Source organism: Beta vulgaris, chromosome 7 (genome assembly GCF_026745355.1).
Source record: "Beta vulgaris subsp. vulgaris cultivar EL10 chromosome 7, EL10.2, whole genome shotgun sequence".
NCBI lineage: Eukaryota > Viridiplantae > Streptophyta > Magnoliopsida > Caryophyllales > Amaranthaceae > Beta > Beta vulgaris.
Window position 1 is genome coordinate 46117322 of NC_079208.1, and position 16109 is coordinate 46133430.

At 34.9% G+C, this 16109-nt stretch overlaps 1 protein-coding gene, 1 long non-coding RNA gene, 1 other non-coding gene and 2 pseudogenes across 4 annotated transcripts; all 5 read left to right on the forward strand.

The window, feature by feature from the left end:
• The first annotated feature begins 2330 nt into the window (after nt 1–2330).
• On the forward strand, nt 2331–3593 carry LOC104884533 (uncharacterized). Its single transcript, XM_010669210.1, has 2 exons — nt 2331–2498; nt 2997–3593. Exons 1-2 carry the CDS (start codon nt 2331–2333, stop codon nt 3591–3593), a joined length of 765 nt encoding a protein of 254 aa, XP_010667512.1.
• Nucleotides 3594–4384: 791 nt separating this feature from the next.
• On the forward strand, nt 4385–5416 carry LOC104884527 (uncharacterized). Of its 2 annotated transcripts, XR_788738.4 has the most exons (3): nt 4385–4501; nt 4692–4850; nt 5190–5416. It is a non-coding gene; the product is annotated as an uncharacterized LOC104884527 (long non-coding RNA). The 2 variants fall into 2 exon arrangements; XR_008970233.1 differs by lacking the exon at nt 4385–4501 and having other exon boundaries at nt 4516–4850.
• Nucleotides 5417–10698: 5282 nt separating this feature from the next.
• TRNAQ-CUG (transfer RNA glutamine (anticodon CUG)) lies at nt 10699–10770 on the forward strand. Its single transcript has one exon. It is a non-coding gene; the product is annotated as a tRNA-Gln (tRNA).
• Nucleotides 10771–11104: 334 nt separating this feature from the next.
• LOC104884528 (glutathione S-transferase T2-like) lies at nt 11105–12946 on the forward strand (annotated as a pseudogene).
• Nucleotides 12947–13408: 462 nt separating this feature from the next.
• Nucleotides 13409–14812, forward strand: LOC104884534 (uncharacterized; annotated as a pseudogene).
• The last annotated feature ends 1297 nt before the right edge of the window (nt 14813–16109 follow it).

Below are 16109 nucleotides of genomic sequence, written 5' to 3' on the forward strand. Positions count from 1 at the left end.
CTGGTTTAATGGAAATCAAAAAAGCAAATTAGACAGGTGCCTAGTGACTCCGGAATGGATTGACAAATATCCAAATCTCACAGTTTCACTCTTGAATAGAAATATTTCGGACCATTGCCTACTCCTGGCCCAATCTTCCTGCACTGAATGGGGTCCAAGGCCCTTTCGATTCTTGAATTGCTGGATATCTCATCCCAGTTTTCTCCCCTTGGTTCGCCAAGTTTGGCTCGACAGTTCGAAACTCCCAGTTCCTGAAAAACTGAGAGCAGTGAAGAAGAAACTCAAGGACTGGAATAGGTCTGAATTTGGGATGATTGAGGCTAATATAAAGTCTTTTGAAAACAAAATCCAAAGCCTAGATACCTTAGCAAACAACCGCTCTTTAGATGACCATGAACTTCAAGAGAGAAAAATGGCTCAAATGGACTTGTGGGCCTGGCTGAAACGCAAAGAATCATATTGGGCTCAAAACTCACGCTTGAAATGGATCAAGGAAGGAGATAGAAACACCAAGTTCTTTCACACCATGGCTTCCATTCGGAAGCGCAAAAATACAATATCATCTTTGTTTATTAATAATGCTAACATTGTTGATCCTGCAGGTATTAGAGATGAAGTTGTTGCATACTTCAAAAACATTTTCAAAGAAGAGATTGAGCAGAGGCCGAGATTTGAGAACCTCGGGTTTAAACAACTTACACCGCAACAGGCCTCAATGCTCACGGATCCTTTTTCTCATGATGAAATAGATATGGCAGTTCATTCCTGTGAAGGAAACAAAGCCCCTGGGCCGGACGGGTTCAATTTCAATTTTATAAAATCAGCATGGGAGGTGATAAAATTCGACATATATGAAATTGTGGAAAAATTCTGGGCTACATCTAAGCTACCAAAAAGATGCAACACTGCCTTTATAGCTTTGATACCGAAGGTCGACAATCCTCATGGGTTCAAAGATTTCAGGCCCATTAGTATGGTGGGTTGCATATACAAGATTGTGTCCAAAATATTAGCCAGAAGGTTGCAACAAGTGATGGACTTTTTAGTTGGGCCGTTTCAGTCATCCTTTATTGGAGGCTGACAGATCCTTGATGGGGCTCTAATAGCAAGCGAGCTTATTGACTCTTGCAAGCGGCATAAATCAAAGGCTGTTATGCTTAAGCTTGACTTCCATAAAGCCTTTGATAGCTTATCATGGGACTTTCTAGATTGGATCCAAGAACAAATGGGCTTTCCTTCATTATGGCGATCTTGGATGAAATCCTGTGTTATGACCGCATCGGCTTCCATTATCCTCAATGGCTCTCCGACTCCACCAATAAAACTTCATAGAGGACTAAGGAAAGGGGACCTGTTATCGCCTTTCCTCTTCAATCTAGCAGTGGAATCGCTTAACTTAATCATGAGAAAGGGGCTAGATATTCGAGTATGGGATGGTATTGCTACCCGACCAAATGGTATCATTGTTTCGCATCTTCAATATGCGGATGATACCATTATCTTTTGTCCTCCTAATCTTGAGTACTTGTGCAACATCAAAAAGGCCCTTATTGCCTTTCACATTGCTTCCAGGCTCAATGTGAATTTCCACAAAAGTGCAATTTACGGGATAAATGTAGACGCTCATTGGCTATCTCAAGCCGCAAACACTCTACTTTGTCGTATGAGGCAGCTTCCCTTCACCTATCTTGGATTGCCAATTGGTGGCAACTCCTCTCGATTAGCCTCATGGGAGCCCATCATAAATCGAATGAACCGCAAACTTGCAACATGGAAAGGTAAAATGCTCTTTATTGGAGGAAGGCTCACTTTGATCAAGGCGTCTCTATCTACCCTTCCACTATATTACATGTCCCTATATCCTATTCCTAAAGGGGTGCTTGAAAAAATGGAGGCAATTCAACGAAATTTTCTGTGGAGTGGTAGGGAGGGCAAAAGAGCCCTTCCCCTCGTAGCGTGGAATCAACTAGTGCTGCCCAAAGCACTAAGTGGCCTTGGAATAGGCAATTTGGCCCATAGAAACGTGGCCCTTTTGTTTAAATGGATTTGGAGGTTCTTTAGTGAACCTAAAGCTCTTTGGAGATCCATTATCTTGGATAAATATAGGTACCATCATACCCTTTCCATAATGGATCTGGACGTTCCAAAGGTGCATGGGCCTTGGAAATCCATCTGCAAATCCATCCTTAATCATCCCACTGCCAAGGGATTTGGAAGCCAAAATATTCGAAAAAAACGTGGGCCGGGGCTCAAACACCCTTTTTTGGCAGGAACTTTGGATTGGTGAATCCCCCTTGAAAATTCTCTTCCCAAGATTATTTTCGATTTGTATGAACCCATCAACCACCATTGATTCACTTGGAGTTTGGGATGGCCATGATTGGCACTGGTTAATTCCTTGGCGTCGCGAGTTGAGACCTCGGGATATAGAGGAAAAGGAAGCAATGTTCAACTTGTTGAAATCCGTCACTCTTGACGTCTCCAGAGAAGATTATCAGGTATGGACTCCTGATAAATCAGGGTCTTTTTCGGTAAAATCAGCTTCACTTGAACTGGCAAAAAGTTCGAATATGGTTCATCAAGATATTGTTAAAGAAGTCTGGAAAGGTCTTGTACCCCATCGTGTGGAAATTTTTGCTTGGCTCTCCATACTTGGGAAAATTAACACACGGTCGAGATTGTTGCATCTTGGTATTATCCTCCCGGAAAATTCCCATTGTGTCCTTTGCAATTCTTCCATCGAAACATCAAATCATCTTCTCATCCACTGTTAATTCTCTTCGATGTTATGGGCATGGTGGTTAAATATCTGGAACTTATCTTGGGTCCAACCTTCTTCTTCAAAGGAATTTTTTCATCAATGGCGGCCACCCGGAGGTGGACCTTTCTTTAAAAAAATCTGGGTAGCAGCTTTTTTTGTCATAATTTGGACTATATGGAAGGAAAGAAACGCTAGAATCTTCTCCAATATTTCATCTACATCTCGTGAATTGCAGGATTTGGTTCTCCTAAGAATGTGTTGGTGGCTCAAGGCATGGGAGGATGACTTCCCATACTCTCCAAATGAGGTTATCCACAATCCAAAATGTCTCAACTGGAAAAAGAGTGTGGCACCCCGAATTTCATCTCAGCAGCATATTCCTCAAATATGGTCTCCCCCATCTATTAAGACCCTAATGTGGAATGTGGATGCCTCATTTAAACCCCATCTTGATCATGCTGCAGTAGGTGGAGTGCTTCGCAATCCCATGGGCAACTTTGTATGTTTATTCTCAAGTCCCATCCCTCTCCTTGAGATTAATTATGCCGAGGTATTTGCAATTTTTAGAGCTATCAAAATATCTATCAATTCGGACAGAATCAAAAATCACCGCATCATCATCATCTCTGACTCTTCAAATGCGGTTCAATGGTGTAATCAAGACTCTGGAGGGCCATGGAATCTGAGTTTCATGTTGAATTTTATTCGCAATGCAAGAAAACAATGGCTCACACTATCAATTATCCATAAAGTGCGAGCTACAAATGGGGTAGCAGATTCCTTGGCTAAACAAGGATTGTCAAGAAGAGACGAGTTTCTTGCATGGCTTTAATTTTGATTAAATGTAATCTCAAACTTTTGCAAACCAGCTTTCGTCTTGCTAGACATGTATGCCACCTTTGGCCTTGAGCCTTAATAGAACTCAAACTTATCAAAAAAAAAAAAAAAAAGTAGTCTGGGATAAAAAAAAATAATTATTTATATTACGAAAATAGTAAATCCAATCTTATTTTATTGTTTGATTTTGTTAGCGATTTCAGAATGATAGATTGCTTTGAGATGTTAGCCACGAACATAGTTTGCGGTTTAAGTTTTGAATTAAATTGTTCTTCTCGTTTATCTTTTAAGAGTGTTTTTATTATACTTGCTTTGTTTTATTCCTAACTAGCCTTATATGCATGTTATGCGTGTGAAGTTGAAGGATGAGGGGATAACTAATTTGCAACTTGTTAGATCGGTTTTTCGTTTTTTTTTTAACTTAATAGAGTAGTAGATGTTGTAGTTTATTTTCTAATTTGAGGTATATTGGTCAAAAGGATAGATATCAAAGTTCTTAAGGATTTCAAAGATTTAACAAACAATTCTTATTACCTAAATCTATTCTTAGTTTTTACCCCAACATGCAACACTATCTCCCTAACCTTTTTTTTAACTCAAATGTCAAACCATGTATTCAGGCTTCAACACTCTTACGACAACTTAGTTCTGCAAATAAAAAACATTCTCGACGATATTGTCCAGCATGTATTTGTGCATAAATTTGGAGGCAGTGGCGGAGCCACGTAGTAACAAGGGGTAGCACGTGCTATCCCTATTTTTTTAAAAAAAAAAATTGAGTATCCTTTTTTTTAAAAAAAAAGAAAAAAGAAAAACTGAGGTTGTGTGCCAACAGCGAAAAGGAAAAAACAGAGGACATAGGTTTCTTTCTTTCCCCCTTTCCTCTCTCCTCAGACCTCAATAGTCAGTACTCCTTGCCTCTTCTCTCTCATGCCTGCCACTAGTTCTCTTTATGTCAACACTTTGTTGTTTCAGATTTCAATGCTTTAGCTAAATTATTAGAATTTTCATTATCAAATGTGATTATTTCAATGAAAATTTTGGAGTTTCCTTTTGGGGATATATTAATGATGAATTTTTTCGTTCTTTACAGGATGAGTAAATTCATGGAAGAAGTGGAGAGTATTGCAATCAACGACGGAGAATCTCCACCGTACGCGGCTGTTCTGAGTGACGGCAAAATTTCTACCATAGTCCTTGTATAGTTCACAAGCATGGTGCTAATATTCTCCAGGACCGTTGGTTTGATAAGGTTTGTTTGTTTTTTTTGCTTTTTTAGTCTTGAAAATCGCAAATATGTAAGAATCTAAATGTTTTGTCAATTGATTTATGAATTTATGATGTGCGGATTTATAGATTTGTATGACAATTTGTGATAAGTGAATTCTAAATTGACAATTTATGTTGCTGTGATGTACATTTTGGTTTGCTTATTTCATGTTCTAGTCTTGAATTATAACGGGAATAAGAAATAACTAGTTGAGTTAATTAGTGAATTCTTGTTCAATCGATTAACTGCATATTATGTTATCAGTATAAATGCAATTTATAATCATAAAGAAAAATCTAAAGAGCTATAAATTTTTTCCAGAAGGGATGCCTTATGCAAATGAAGATAATCCTGATCCAATGTCTTCCTCCAACTCAACCAAGCCAAAAAAAATCTTCTTCGTCAAAAAATATTTTATTTGAATGGCAGGATCATTGCTTCGAGTTGCTTAGTTTTTCTCAAATGAATTTTTCAAGTGGTGAAATGTTTTTGAACTCGATCTAAACTATTGCAATTTCTTTCATTAATATATTAAAGTTTTATTTGGATTTTACAGCCTATAACTTTAGCTTTTTAAATTTTTTTTTACTATCGCTACATTACGCTACCCCTAATCTAGAATCCTGGATCCGCCCCTGTTTGGGGGGCAAACTTCTCTTTGCACCATTATTGTATTTCTTTTTCTTTTTTGATAACCAAAACCATTATTGTATTTGGGGGGAGCTCTTTCGTTACTTTTTGTTGAATCCGACTTCTCTGGTACTCCATGCTTGGTGTCTTGGTGATCTGGACCTCTTGTGTTTTTTTTTTCCTATTTTGACTTTTTTGGAAAAAAAAAAATTTCTACTTTGACTTTCTTGGCAAATTTAAGACCGTAATTTTCATTTACATACAAGAAGAAAAAACAATTAGGGTGTGGGGATCTTATGGGTTCTTTTCCATTTATATTAGAATTTTTTTGCACGCGATGCGTGCTTGAATTTTTTTTCGAAATAGAAACTTGATTTTCTTCGGCCTAAGAGTCAAAATTTGGACATTAGATATACGAAGTATAATTGTTTTTAGTTGCAAATTTGATTGGTTTAGTTTCTCACTTAAGTCTCTCACCAATCTTTTTGTTTTTTTTTTTTACTTTTCAAAGTTAAATTCTATGAACAAAATGAATTTTATTGAATTTATTTATGATTTCTAATATTATAATTTTTTAGTTGATTTTTGAATTAAGTATAGTACTTCATAAATTGTAAAGAAAGTGGACACTTTGATTTCAAGTCAATTTTTTCATAGGTTGTAGTTTGTAAGTGAATTTTTAAGTTTTTGTAAAGTTTTTCATTTTAGTGATTTGCATAACGTAAATTATGCAATTTTTTAAGTTGACTTGTGAGTATTGCGATTGTTATAATTATATTTTTTGTATTTTTGTTTGAAGCACCCTTTGATTTGTAAGTAAATTTGTAATTTAGAATGGGAAGGGGGTAACATAGTCTCTTCATTCAGGACACCATAGCTCCCCCCTTCCCTTATATAATAGAGATATGTTGTACTTTAATTCTTGAATGATATTTTACATAAACCTTTTTACCTTGATAATTAATCACTATTATATAATAGAAAAAAATAGGTCCAAATATATGTAAAAGTTTCATTATATATAGGGAACACTATAAAAAAAGTAAATATTTTTTTCCTTGTCTAACTTCTAAATTTCAATTTCACTACAAATATACCTCTATTTTTTTTATCATGACCCACCATTAATTGTGAATGGTTCTTGAGAATAGTGATTTGTAAGTAAATTTTTGTAAATGTTTTTGTATGTATTGACGTTCTAGGTTATTAGTTTTAGTTTGTATGCTAATTTTAAGTTTTAATATAGTTTTCTGATTATTTGAGTGATTTGCGTGATTTTTGTAACGTGATTTTCTCAATTTTATGAGTGATTTGTAAACTTTCTTCTTTTGAGTGATTTGTGAGTGAGTGTTGTAAATTAATTTTCGGTAGTTTTTTTTTAGTGTAGATTATGATTTTGACATTCTTTTTGTAATTTAGAAAGGGAAGGGGGGCAAAATAGGCATTTCAAAAGAGGACACCATTGCCCCCCTTCCCCTTATATAATAGAGATTTTAGAGATTTTCAATTTCCATCATTTATGAATGTCTGCAATATTTTTATCATCAGTAGTTATTTCAATTCCTGGAATAACAAGATAATGTAAACCTTTATTCTGGAAATAGTAAAATACTAAAACTTGTATATTATTACTTATAATAAAATGTTAACTAGGTTCAAACCCGAGCATAATGCACGGAAATTTTTTAGTTTTATAATTTATATATATCAGCTACTTTGAAAACATATAACAGATTCTTAATGTCTACTCGATCAAAAACTTTTTTGCATGATAAAAATGCACCTTTGTATCAATTATAAAATTGTTTATCATATACATAACTCATATATTTTATAGGACTTCTTTATATGCTACATTAGTCATAGTATCAGACATCCTATGTTCTTTCTCATAAATTAGTACTATTATACACTTATTACTCGTGACTCTAGAAATCACTATATAAAATTGGCCATTATTGATAACTGGTCTCCGCAAATACAAACCACCATGTAATAGAGATTATCCTCGACTTTTAGCACTAGCAAATGAAACTGCCTTTTTTGGAATCTTATAGGAATTTTAGTTCATCTGATGGAACATCATAAACTAGTGGAAAAAACCTTACCTATCACTTAGTAATAGATTCGGTTTTTACAAAACCGCATCTGAAACGAAAATCTAATTCGGTCCTTTAGTGAACCGAATCAGATTGTAGAAAATTGTTGCGGTTTTCTAAAATCTTAGTCGATTCACAAGACCGGATCAGATTTTTTGTTATTTTTTCTAAAACAAAAACAAGCTCAGTCCCAAAATAACGCGCCTCTTTTTAGAGGCCCAAAGCATGAATGAAGCCCCAACGCGTCTCTTTTTAGACTCCTTATACCTTATCTCTCTCCTCCCTCAAAAATATCAAATCCTAATATCCCTCCTTTATTTCTCTCCTCTCTACTCCTCCCTCATACCACGCCAGCAGATCCCTAAGCCCAAATTCTCACTCAGCTCCCAGCTCAGACGAACGACCCCCCGTCCTCCTCCCAATTCCCATACTCATCACTCGCCGCTCTCACTCATCTCCATCAGCGCCGAGCTCTGCTCTACGCTATCACTCGTCTCTCCATCAGCGCTGATCGCTGCTCTCTAATATCACCCATCTCAATGTTTGTCGCTTATTTCATGTCCTCTCTCAGTGTTCGTTGCGATTTCGTCTCCTTTCTCAATATTCGTCACTCGTGATTCCAGATATGAGATTTTTCGTTTTTTAATCTAGTGGTAATTTCAGATCTCATTGTAATTTTTTCGGTTTTTTCATATCTGAAGCCTTCTCTTAATTTTAGTTTTTAGGGATAGTTCGTTTTCATAATTTTGTGTACTAGTTAAGTTTGTTTTCGGTGTATATTTAGTTGCAGATTTTATATTTTAGTTTGTAATTCCAAATCTATTCTTAGTTTCATTTGTTTTCTTAATTTTGTGTATTTTTGTTTTAGATTTAGGCTATTTCTGTTATGCTCCCGCCTCATGGTTGATTTCTCATTTAATTACAGATCTTGTAATTTTGTTTTAGTTTGGAATATGTGAATGTATTTCACTGAATTCTTAGTTGTATTTTGTTTCGTATATAACTGCTTCAGTTATATTTTCGTTTTGTTTCATATATAATTGTGTGTATTTTAATTGAAGACAATGAGACTTGCAGTATAGGTCTGCACCTTTTTTTACATAAATTTTCAACAAACGGCTGCGGTTTTGAGGTAAAAACCGGATCAACTAATGTGATTAACTGATTCGGTTTTACCTTAAAACCGAATCAGTAAATATTTTGGATCTGCTGCAAGCCCACCCGATGCGGTCCAAAACCGAATCAGTAAGTTTGGTTTTGACCATATCAGATGGGCTTTTTTCCACTAGTGATACGGGGTATAAGTACCTTAGCTTATTCCTCGTTGCTACTTGAAATGACCGACCAACTTAGATGATTCGGTTTTTACATGCTTGATTACTAGCCTAGTACTGTTACACAAACCATATGTTGGGTCAATATTTCTCAGTAACATCACTGGTGTACCAATCTTCAGTCTTATATAGTGATTCAATATACCGAAAGATCTAGGAATTCAGTGGATTAGATTTTCATGCACTTCTAAGTTGCACTTTTCCTTAGAAAATGGCATTTAAACTTAAATATACTCTATTAATACCCCCCGGTAATTCGGACAGCACATGATCATTCACCATCTCCACTATCTCATAAGTCGAAGTAAGAATATCCATCGTTTGAAAATACTTATATTCCTCTAAATGATCCTTTAGGTGGCCGAATATATGTTTTCTATTGTAGCTGATATAAGATCATTTCCACCCTCTATAAAATTGACAATGAGTAGATAGTACCTGTGCGATGATATTTACTCTCCTGTCTAAATTTAAATAACTTATATATCTCCTTAGTTCAATTATGAAACCAATGATGATCAAAATTTAAATCGAATATTGATCTACCTGTTGTAATACAAAATTTCAAACCCATATTATTTTACGTTACTATTTACAATATAATATTAGTTAGTACATAGTTTTTTATTTTTAGGTCATGCTATAAACCCTTAAAAGGTTAATATTGTGTAAGAATTTCAATCTTTCTCTAGAATTAGTGCTATGTCATTTGTATCTTCATTTATTGTAAAAGTTTTGATATTTTCATACTTTTGAACTGTGTAATAGATCAGAGTTATTAAAAGAATAATAAATACATTTTTCCCCTGTTACTTTCTATTCCTCCTAATTTCTTTTCTGGGTGTGACATTTTCGTACTCCACTCTTTACTTTTCGCTCCTAAAAGTTACCCTAGATGACTCTAGTGTACCACCATTAACCCTTATTACTTGATTTCTGCCAAATAACAATATGGAAGAACAGACGAATATAGAAGTAAAATTTTAAAATATATCATGTCAATACTAGTTCTACTATTAATTAAACCTATTCATAACACATAAATATGTAATAGCGTATTATATATTTTTGTTTTGTAGGTTCTCCGTATTTTTTTCAATTGAATAATTTTATCCAAATTTTTCAAAACAATTTTACTCTCTTTCTCACTCAACATCCAAAAAAAAAATGTTCGTCTTTTCAATTTATCTTTTCTCTAGAAAACCAAAAAGTGAAGAAATAACCAAACTTAGTGTTTATTTATTGAGCGTAAAACCAACTAATTTTTGGATACTACATTCGCTCTTTTAAAATATAATGCTAGACAATTAGCTAATATTATTGATTCATCTATCTCGAATAGTACTCCTCTTTCTAGTCTAACACCCATACGATGTATGGTTACTAAATGTTAATTTTAACTTGTATAATATTACCTTATAATAAAATGTTAACTTAGATGATATTTCCTTATAATAAAATGTCAATACGATACCTCACTTTGTTATGTATAAGGTCTTTTTATAAGTTAAATGGATCACTCTATAACTTGTAAAGGTTACTTTTAGATAATGAATCATATTGTAACTTAAATGGGTCATTTTTACTATAAAAAATTTATTTAAATCAGAGTTACCTTTATTTTACCGTAATTCTAGTAAGACGGCCCAATATAAGATTTTGTATTACTAGAAAGTACTGACAATTTAATCGAAAAAAAAAGGGATTTGGTAAGTTAACTAAGCTTGTATAGTACTAATATATCCATGCTATAATTTTCGGCAGAATGGTTCTATGGTCTAGTGGTTAGGACATTGGACTCTGAATCCAGTAACCCGAGTTCAAATCTCGGTAGAACCTTATTTAATTTTTATTTACATAATCCATTGAACAGCCTCAGAAGAAATTATGTGCTTCAAGGAGTGTGCTTAGAGCACCCTTAACCATGAGTAGAAATTAAGATTGTGGATATGATTGAAAAAAAATGGCTCTTAACCATGAGTGAAATAAAGATTGAGGAGTGATTGAAGGTGAGTGGGGGAAAAAAATGGCATGGAGTGATTGAATTGATGATCAGCCGTGGGGTTGGGACCCACAACCAGATCATCAATTCCTAAATTTTTTTTGCCTGAACTCAACGCAAAACGCTGCGTTTTGCGTTGAGTTCAGGCAAAAAAAATTTGCTTTCGCTGACACGCGTGTCAGCGCCAGTTGCAGCGTGACATTTGTCATGCAGCACGCCACTTGTCAGCTTATTATTGGTTTTAAAAATATAACCGTTGTAATTTTTACAACGGTTATATTTTAAAAAATATAAATCAAAAAAAAAAAAGTATACCAATGGCTCTATTTTTTCGAGATCTATAAATAGAGACCCATTTTGCTATATTTTGGACACACTTAATTTTCTCCCTCTTCACTAATTTCTTCTATTTGTTCTAACTCTTCTTCCATTGCTCTTTATTTTCAAATTCTTATAATTATGGATCCTAATCATCCTAATTATATAAGAAATCAACCCCAAAATCGCTCAAAAAACCAAATGCCTAGGCAACAAAATCGTTTAATTAGCTCTCAAAATCCGTCAAATTATCGGCAACCTTCTCAAAATCAATCAAAATTTCGTCAACCATCTCAGATAAATACCAATCAAAGAGGAGAAAATTCTCAAAATTATTCTCCTCAATATGATAACCTCTACCATGAATCCCCATCTGAAAATGCCAACCTATCATATCGTCAAATTGATCCTAATTATGGATTTTCTCAATACCAAGAAGATGCATCTCCGAACAATGATGTTGAAGATGATGGTGGTGAATACGAAGAAGGTGATGATGGTGAGGATGGTGGTCAATACCGTGAAGATGATGATTCTGATGGTTTTGATGACCTTGTTCAGCCAAGTCAATCATTTTCGCAATTACTATCAGGTAATCGATCTCAGCAACCACCACAAAGACAACCCGTTCAATCAAAAAACCCACTTATCCCAGACACAAGTTCTTGTGCTAAGAGGGCTTGGTGTGAAGATGATGATGAACTCCTTATCTCTGCATTTATGAACACTTCTCTTGATAAGGTGAGTGGGACTTACCAAAAGAAAAATGTGTTCTGGGGAAAAGTTTGGGAAGCTTTCGAGGCAGGAAGAATAGCACACCCAGCAGAAATTGCTCCAAGAAATGCTGATATGGTGAAAGGTCGTTGGAGTAGACTTGCTCCAGCGGTTTTAAGGTGGGCTGCATTTTATGATGAAGCTCTTGCAAGAAAGAAGAGTGGTCAAAATGATAATGATGTTTTAAGAGAAGCTCATTTACTGCATAGTAGGAAACATGGTAGGTTTATCCTTGAACATGCTTGGAAAATGATGAGGAAGTTTCGAAAATGGAGGTCAATTGCTACAAAATCAATGGAAAATCCACGTGGTCGGCCCAAAAATCCACAAGAAAATGTTGATTCACCTGGCAGCGGAGGAAGCGGTAAGAGGACAAGAGTTGATGGAAGCGACTCAATGCCCGAGATACCTACTAGTGGTGAAGGAGGTGAAGTGGAACGTCCTTACGGTACTAAGAAAGCGAAGTCTAAGCTCAAAGGGGTGGCTGGTCAGACAATTGAGTGTTTTGATACATTCAGTGAAAGGCTTCGGATCCATGCAGAGGGTAGGAGTGTAGATATTGAGAGAGAAGACAGAAAGATGGAGGTTGACCTAAGGAAGGTTGCTGCAAAGGAGGCGGAAATAGCGTTGCAAACCAGGATGCAGAAAGTCCAAGAGTATCATAAGAACATGGATTTGCTACAAGCATTGTATGCAAAGGAAAATCGAACAACATTTGAGGAGGGTGTGATTGAGGCACTAACAACATGGTTGACGAATAATCCAATTTTTCAGTGATTTAGTTTATGTTTTAGTTCAAGTTTTAGTTTTAAATTCTAGTTTAAATTTTAGTTTATGTTTTACTTTAAATTATAGTCTATGTTTTAGTTTAAATTCTAGTTTATGTTTAGTTTTAAATTTTAGTTTATGTTTAGTTTAAAATTTTAGTTTATGTTTTAGTTTTAAATTTCTGTAAAAGTTAACATTTGTATGTTTAAGTTCATTTAATAAAAAAAAGGTTTAAAAATATACTTTTTACATGATTGTACTATTTTTTACATTATTGTACTGCATTGATGTATTATTGTTCTGCTTTTTACTTTATTGTAATGCTTTTTACATTATTGTTCTGCTTTTTACATTATTGTTCTGCTTTTTACATTATTGTACTGCTTTTTACATTATTGTTCTGCTTTTTAGTTTATTGTACTGCATTGATGTACTACTGTTCTGCTTTTTACATTATTGTACTGCATTGATGTATTATTGTAAATTGTTTTACATTATTGTACTTCCCTTTACATTATTTTATGCTATATAACTCAAGCATCCTTGTTCACAATTTTCTCACACCAAACCAAACACAATATTTTTCACCATTTTCACACCAAAACTAACACAAGAATGAACCCCTTCAATTTTTCCCGTTCTAGTTCCTCTAGTTCTGATGAAAGAAGATCATCACGAGCAATAATTGATCAGGAGATAGATGATTTCTTGACCAATATTGTTCAACCACTTGCTCCAACTCTTATATCAAATGTAACTCCAACACCAAGGAATAGAAGAGCAAAAGTGATTGATAATGAAGAAGGTCATTCACGGCCTAATCGAGGCAGGGTGGAAGGTCATAGAAGATTGTTCAATGATTATTTTGCTGATCAACCAGTCTATCCAGCTCGTTTATTTCGCCGAAGATTTCGAATGCAGCGACATGTCTTTGTTCGGATTAAGGATGGTCGTTGCAAGTGATGAATGGTTCACTCAAAAAAGAGATGCTACGGGTCAGTTAGGTTTATCGCCCCTACAAAAGTGTACAGCGGCAATTCGAATGCTTGCATACGGGGTAGCGGCGGATTCGCTTGACGAGTATGTGCGAATTAGTGAAAGTACAGCTCGAATAGCATTGATGAAATTTACAAAGGGGGTCATCACAAAATTTGGTGGGGAGTACTTGAGACGGCCTACTCCAACGATTTGGCTAGACTACTCAGATTCGGTGAAGAACGTGGATTTCCGGGCATGGTTGGCAGCATAGATTGTATGCATTGGGAATGGAAAAATTGCCCCACTGCATGGAAAGGACAATTTCAAGGAAGAGGTGGTGTTGCTAGTTTAGTTCTTGAAGCTGTTGCTGATCGTGACTTATGGATATGGCATTCTTTCTTCGGGATACCAGGTTCGTGCAATGACTTAAATGTTCTTCACAGATCTCCAGTGTTTAGGGATGTTTTAGAAGGTCGAGCACCACCCGTGCAGTTTACGGTGAATGGTAACCAATATGATAAGGGTTATTATCTCACTGATGGTATATATCCGAATTGGGCAACATTCATTCAATCAGTTACATGTCCTCAAACTCTCAAGGACAAGTTATTTGCTCAACACCAAGAAGGAGCTCGAAAAGATGTAGAGAGAGCATTTGGGGTGCTGCAATCTCGGTTTGCCATTATTCGTAGACCATCCCTCGCATGGGATGAGGAAATTCTCAATGACATCATGTTGTCTTGCATTATCATGCACAACATGATTGTGGAAGATGAACGAGATACATATGCACACTACGCAGATACTACCGAATTCACTACCAACACAAGTAATAATGAGGACGAATTTGAATATTATCATGATCGAATCGTAGATATCAACCAGTACATGGCCAATAGAGATGCAATTGAAGATCAACATGTGCATCATTCCTTGAAACGTGATTTGGTTGCCAATATATGGCAGAAATTTGGTGGAATGCTAATTAAGAGCATTTTATGTATTTCTTTCTTAATTAAGTTTTATGTTTTTCGTTCTTAGTTAAGTTTTATGCACTTTTTTCTTAATTAAGTTTGTAATTGTCGCACCAATGTAGCATTTTATGTATTTCGTCCTTAAAATTATATTAAAAATGCTAATTGTGTCTCATATCATTAAAAATACTAACTAATTACGTAATGAAAACGCTAATTACATATGCTATGTATTAATAAAAGATAGATAACTTAATTATTAAAATGATAATTAAAATTTTAATTTTATTTTTTTAATTAATTAATAATAAAATATCAATTAGTAATTAATATTTCATATCATTAAAAAGTAAATAATAAAAATATTGTATGATGGTAGTTGGTGATGAGAGGGAAAAGTAGTTGGGTGGGGTCAAAAAGTAAGAGAGAGAGGAAAAAGTAGTTGGGATGATTGAAAAATGGTTCATGGTTAAGGAGATGAGTGGGAAAAGATTGTGGGATGTAATTTTTTAGAGAGAGAAAGTTAGAAAGAGAGTGGGATGATCTTTGTTTTCAATCATGAGTAATGGTGCTCTTAGCTGCCTGCCATGTTTTGTTCGAAAATATCAACTTGTCAAATTGTTTTTTTTTTAAAGAAGACAATTACTAGTTTACTACAGGCATCACATGCGAGTCACATCACATGGATTGATAATCTGATACCCACTTCTCATGAAATATTAACCGGCCATCATCTTCGTTATACGGCCAAATCAACTTGTGCTTATATTTTGAACTAAGCTAAGATTGAAGATGATTGTGGAAAACACCTTCTAAAATTTCTATTTTGTAAATAAAAAATTGAACTAGATAGTTAGGAAGCATCTTATAAACTATATTAGTTTTTAAGTCTGGACTATGTTACGAGTATTTATATTTTTCATCTATTAATAATTTAATTTTAAAATGATTACATTATATATTACTTGTTGTAGTGGTAAATGTATCTTAATTCTTATTATTAAGTAATTAGGTCGATTCAAGACATCATTATATGTTTTCCAAAAATATGATAACCAGTCTATTGTTGGTTAATTGCACACATGATAATATTCCCGTGTAAGAGGAAAGGTTATACATGACTAGGGGTGTTAATAAGCCTGGGTGGCTCGCAAACTATTCGAGCTCGGCTCGGTTAAAGCTCGGTCAAAGCTCGGCTCGGTCAAAGCTCGGTCAAAGCTCGACTCGAGTTCGGGATCGGCTCGAGACTTTGACGAGCCAAGCCGAGCCTCCTTAAATTCGGCTCGAAAGTTCGTGAACAAGCTCGAAAATATTTTAGATAGTTTTATGTAAAATAGTAATGTCCCACATCAATAGAGAAAGAA

Coding starts and splice junctions, on each gene's coding strand:
- LOC104884533 (XM_010669210.1), top strand. CDS start 2,331: ATGAACCCATCAACCACCATTGATTCACTTGGAGTTTGGGATGGCCAT. Junction 2,499..2,996: donor TCTCCAGAGAAGATTATCAG/GTATGGACTCCT, acceptor CGTGAATTGCAG/GATTTGGTTCTCCTAAGAAT.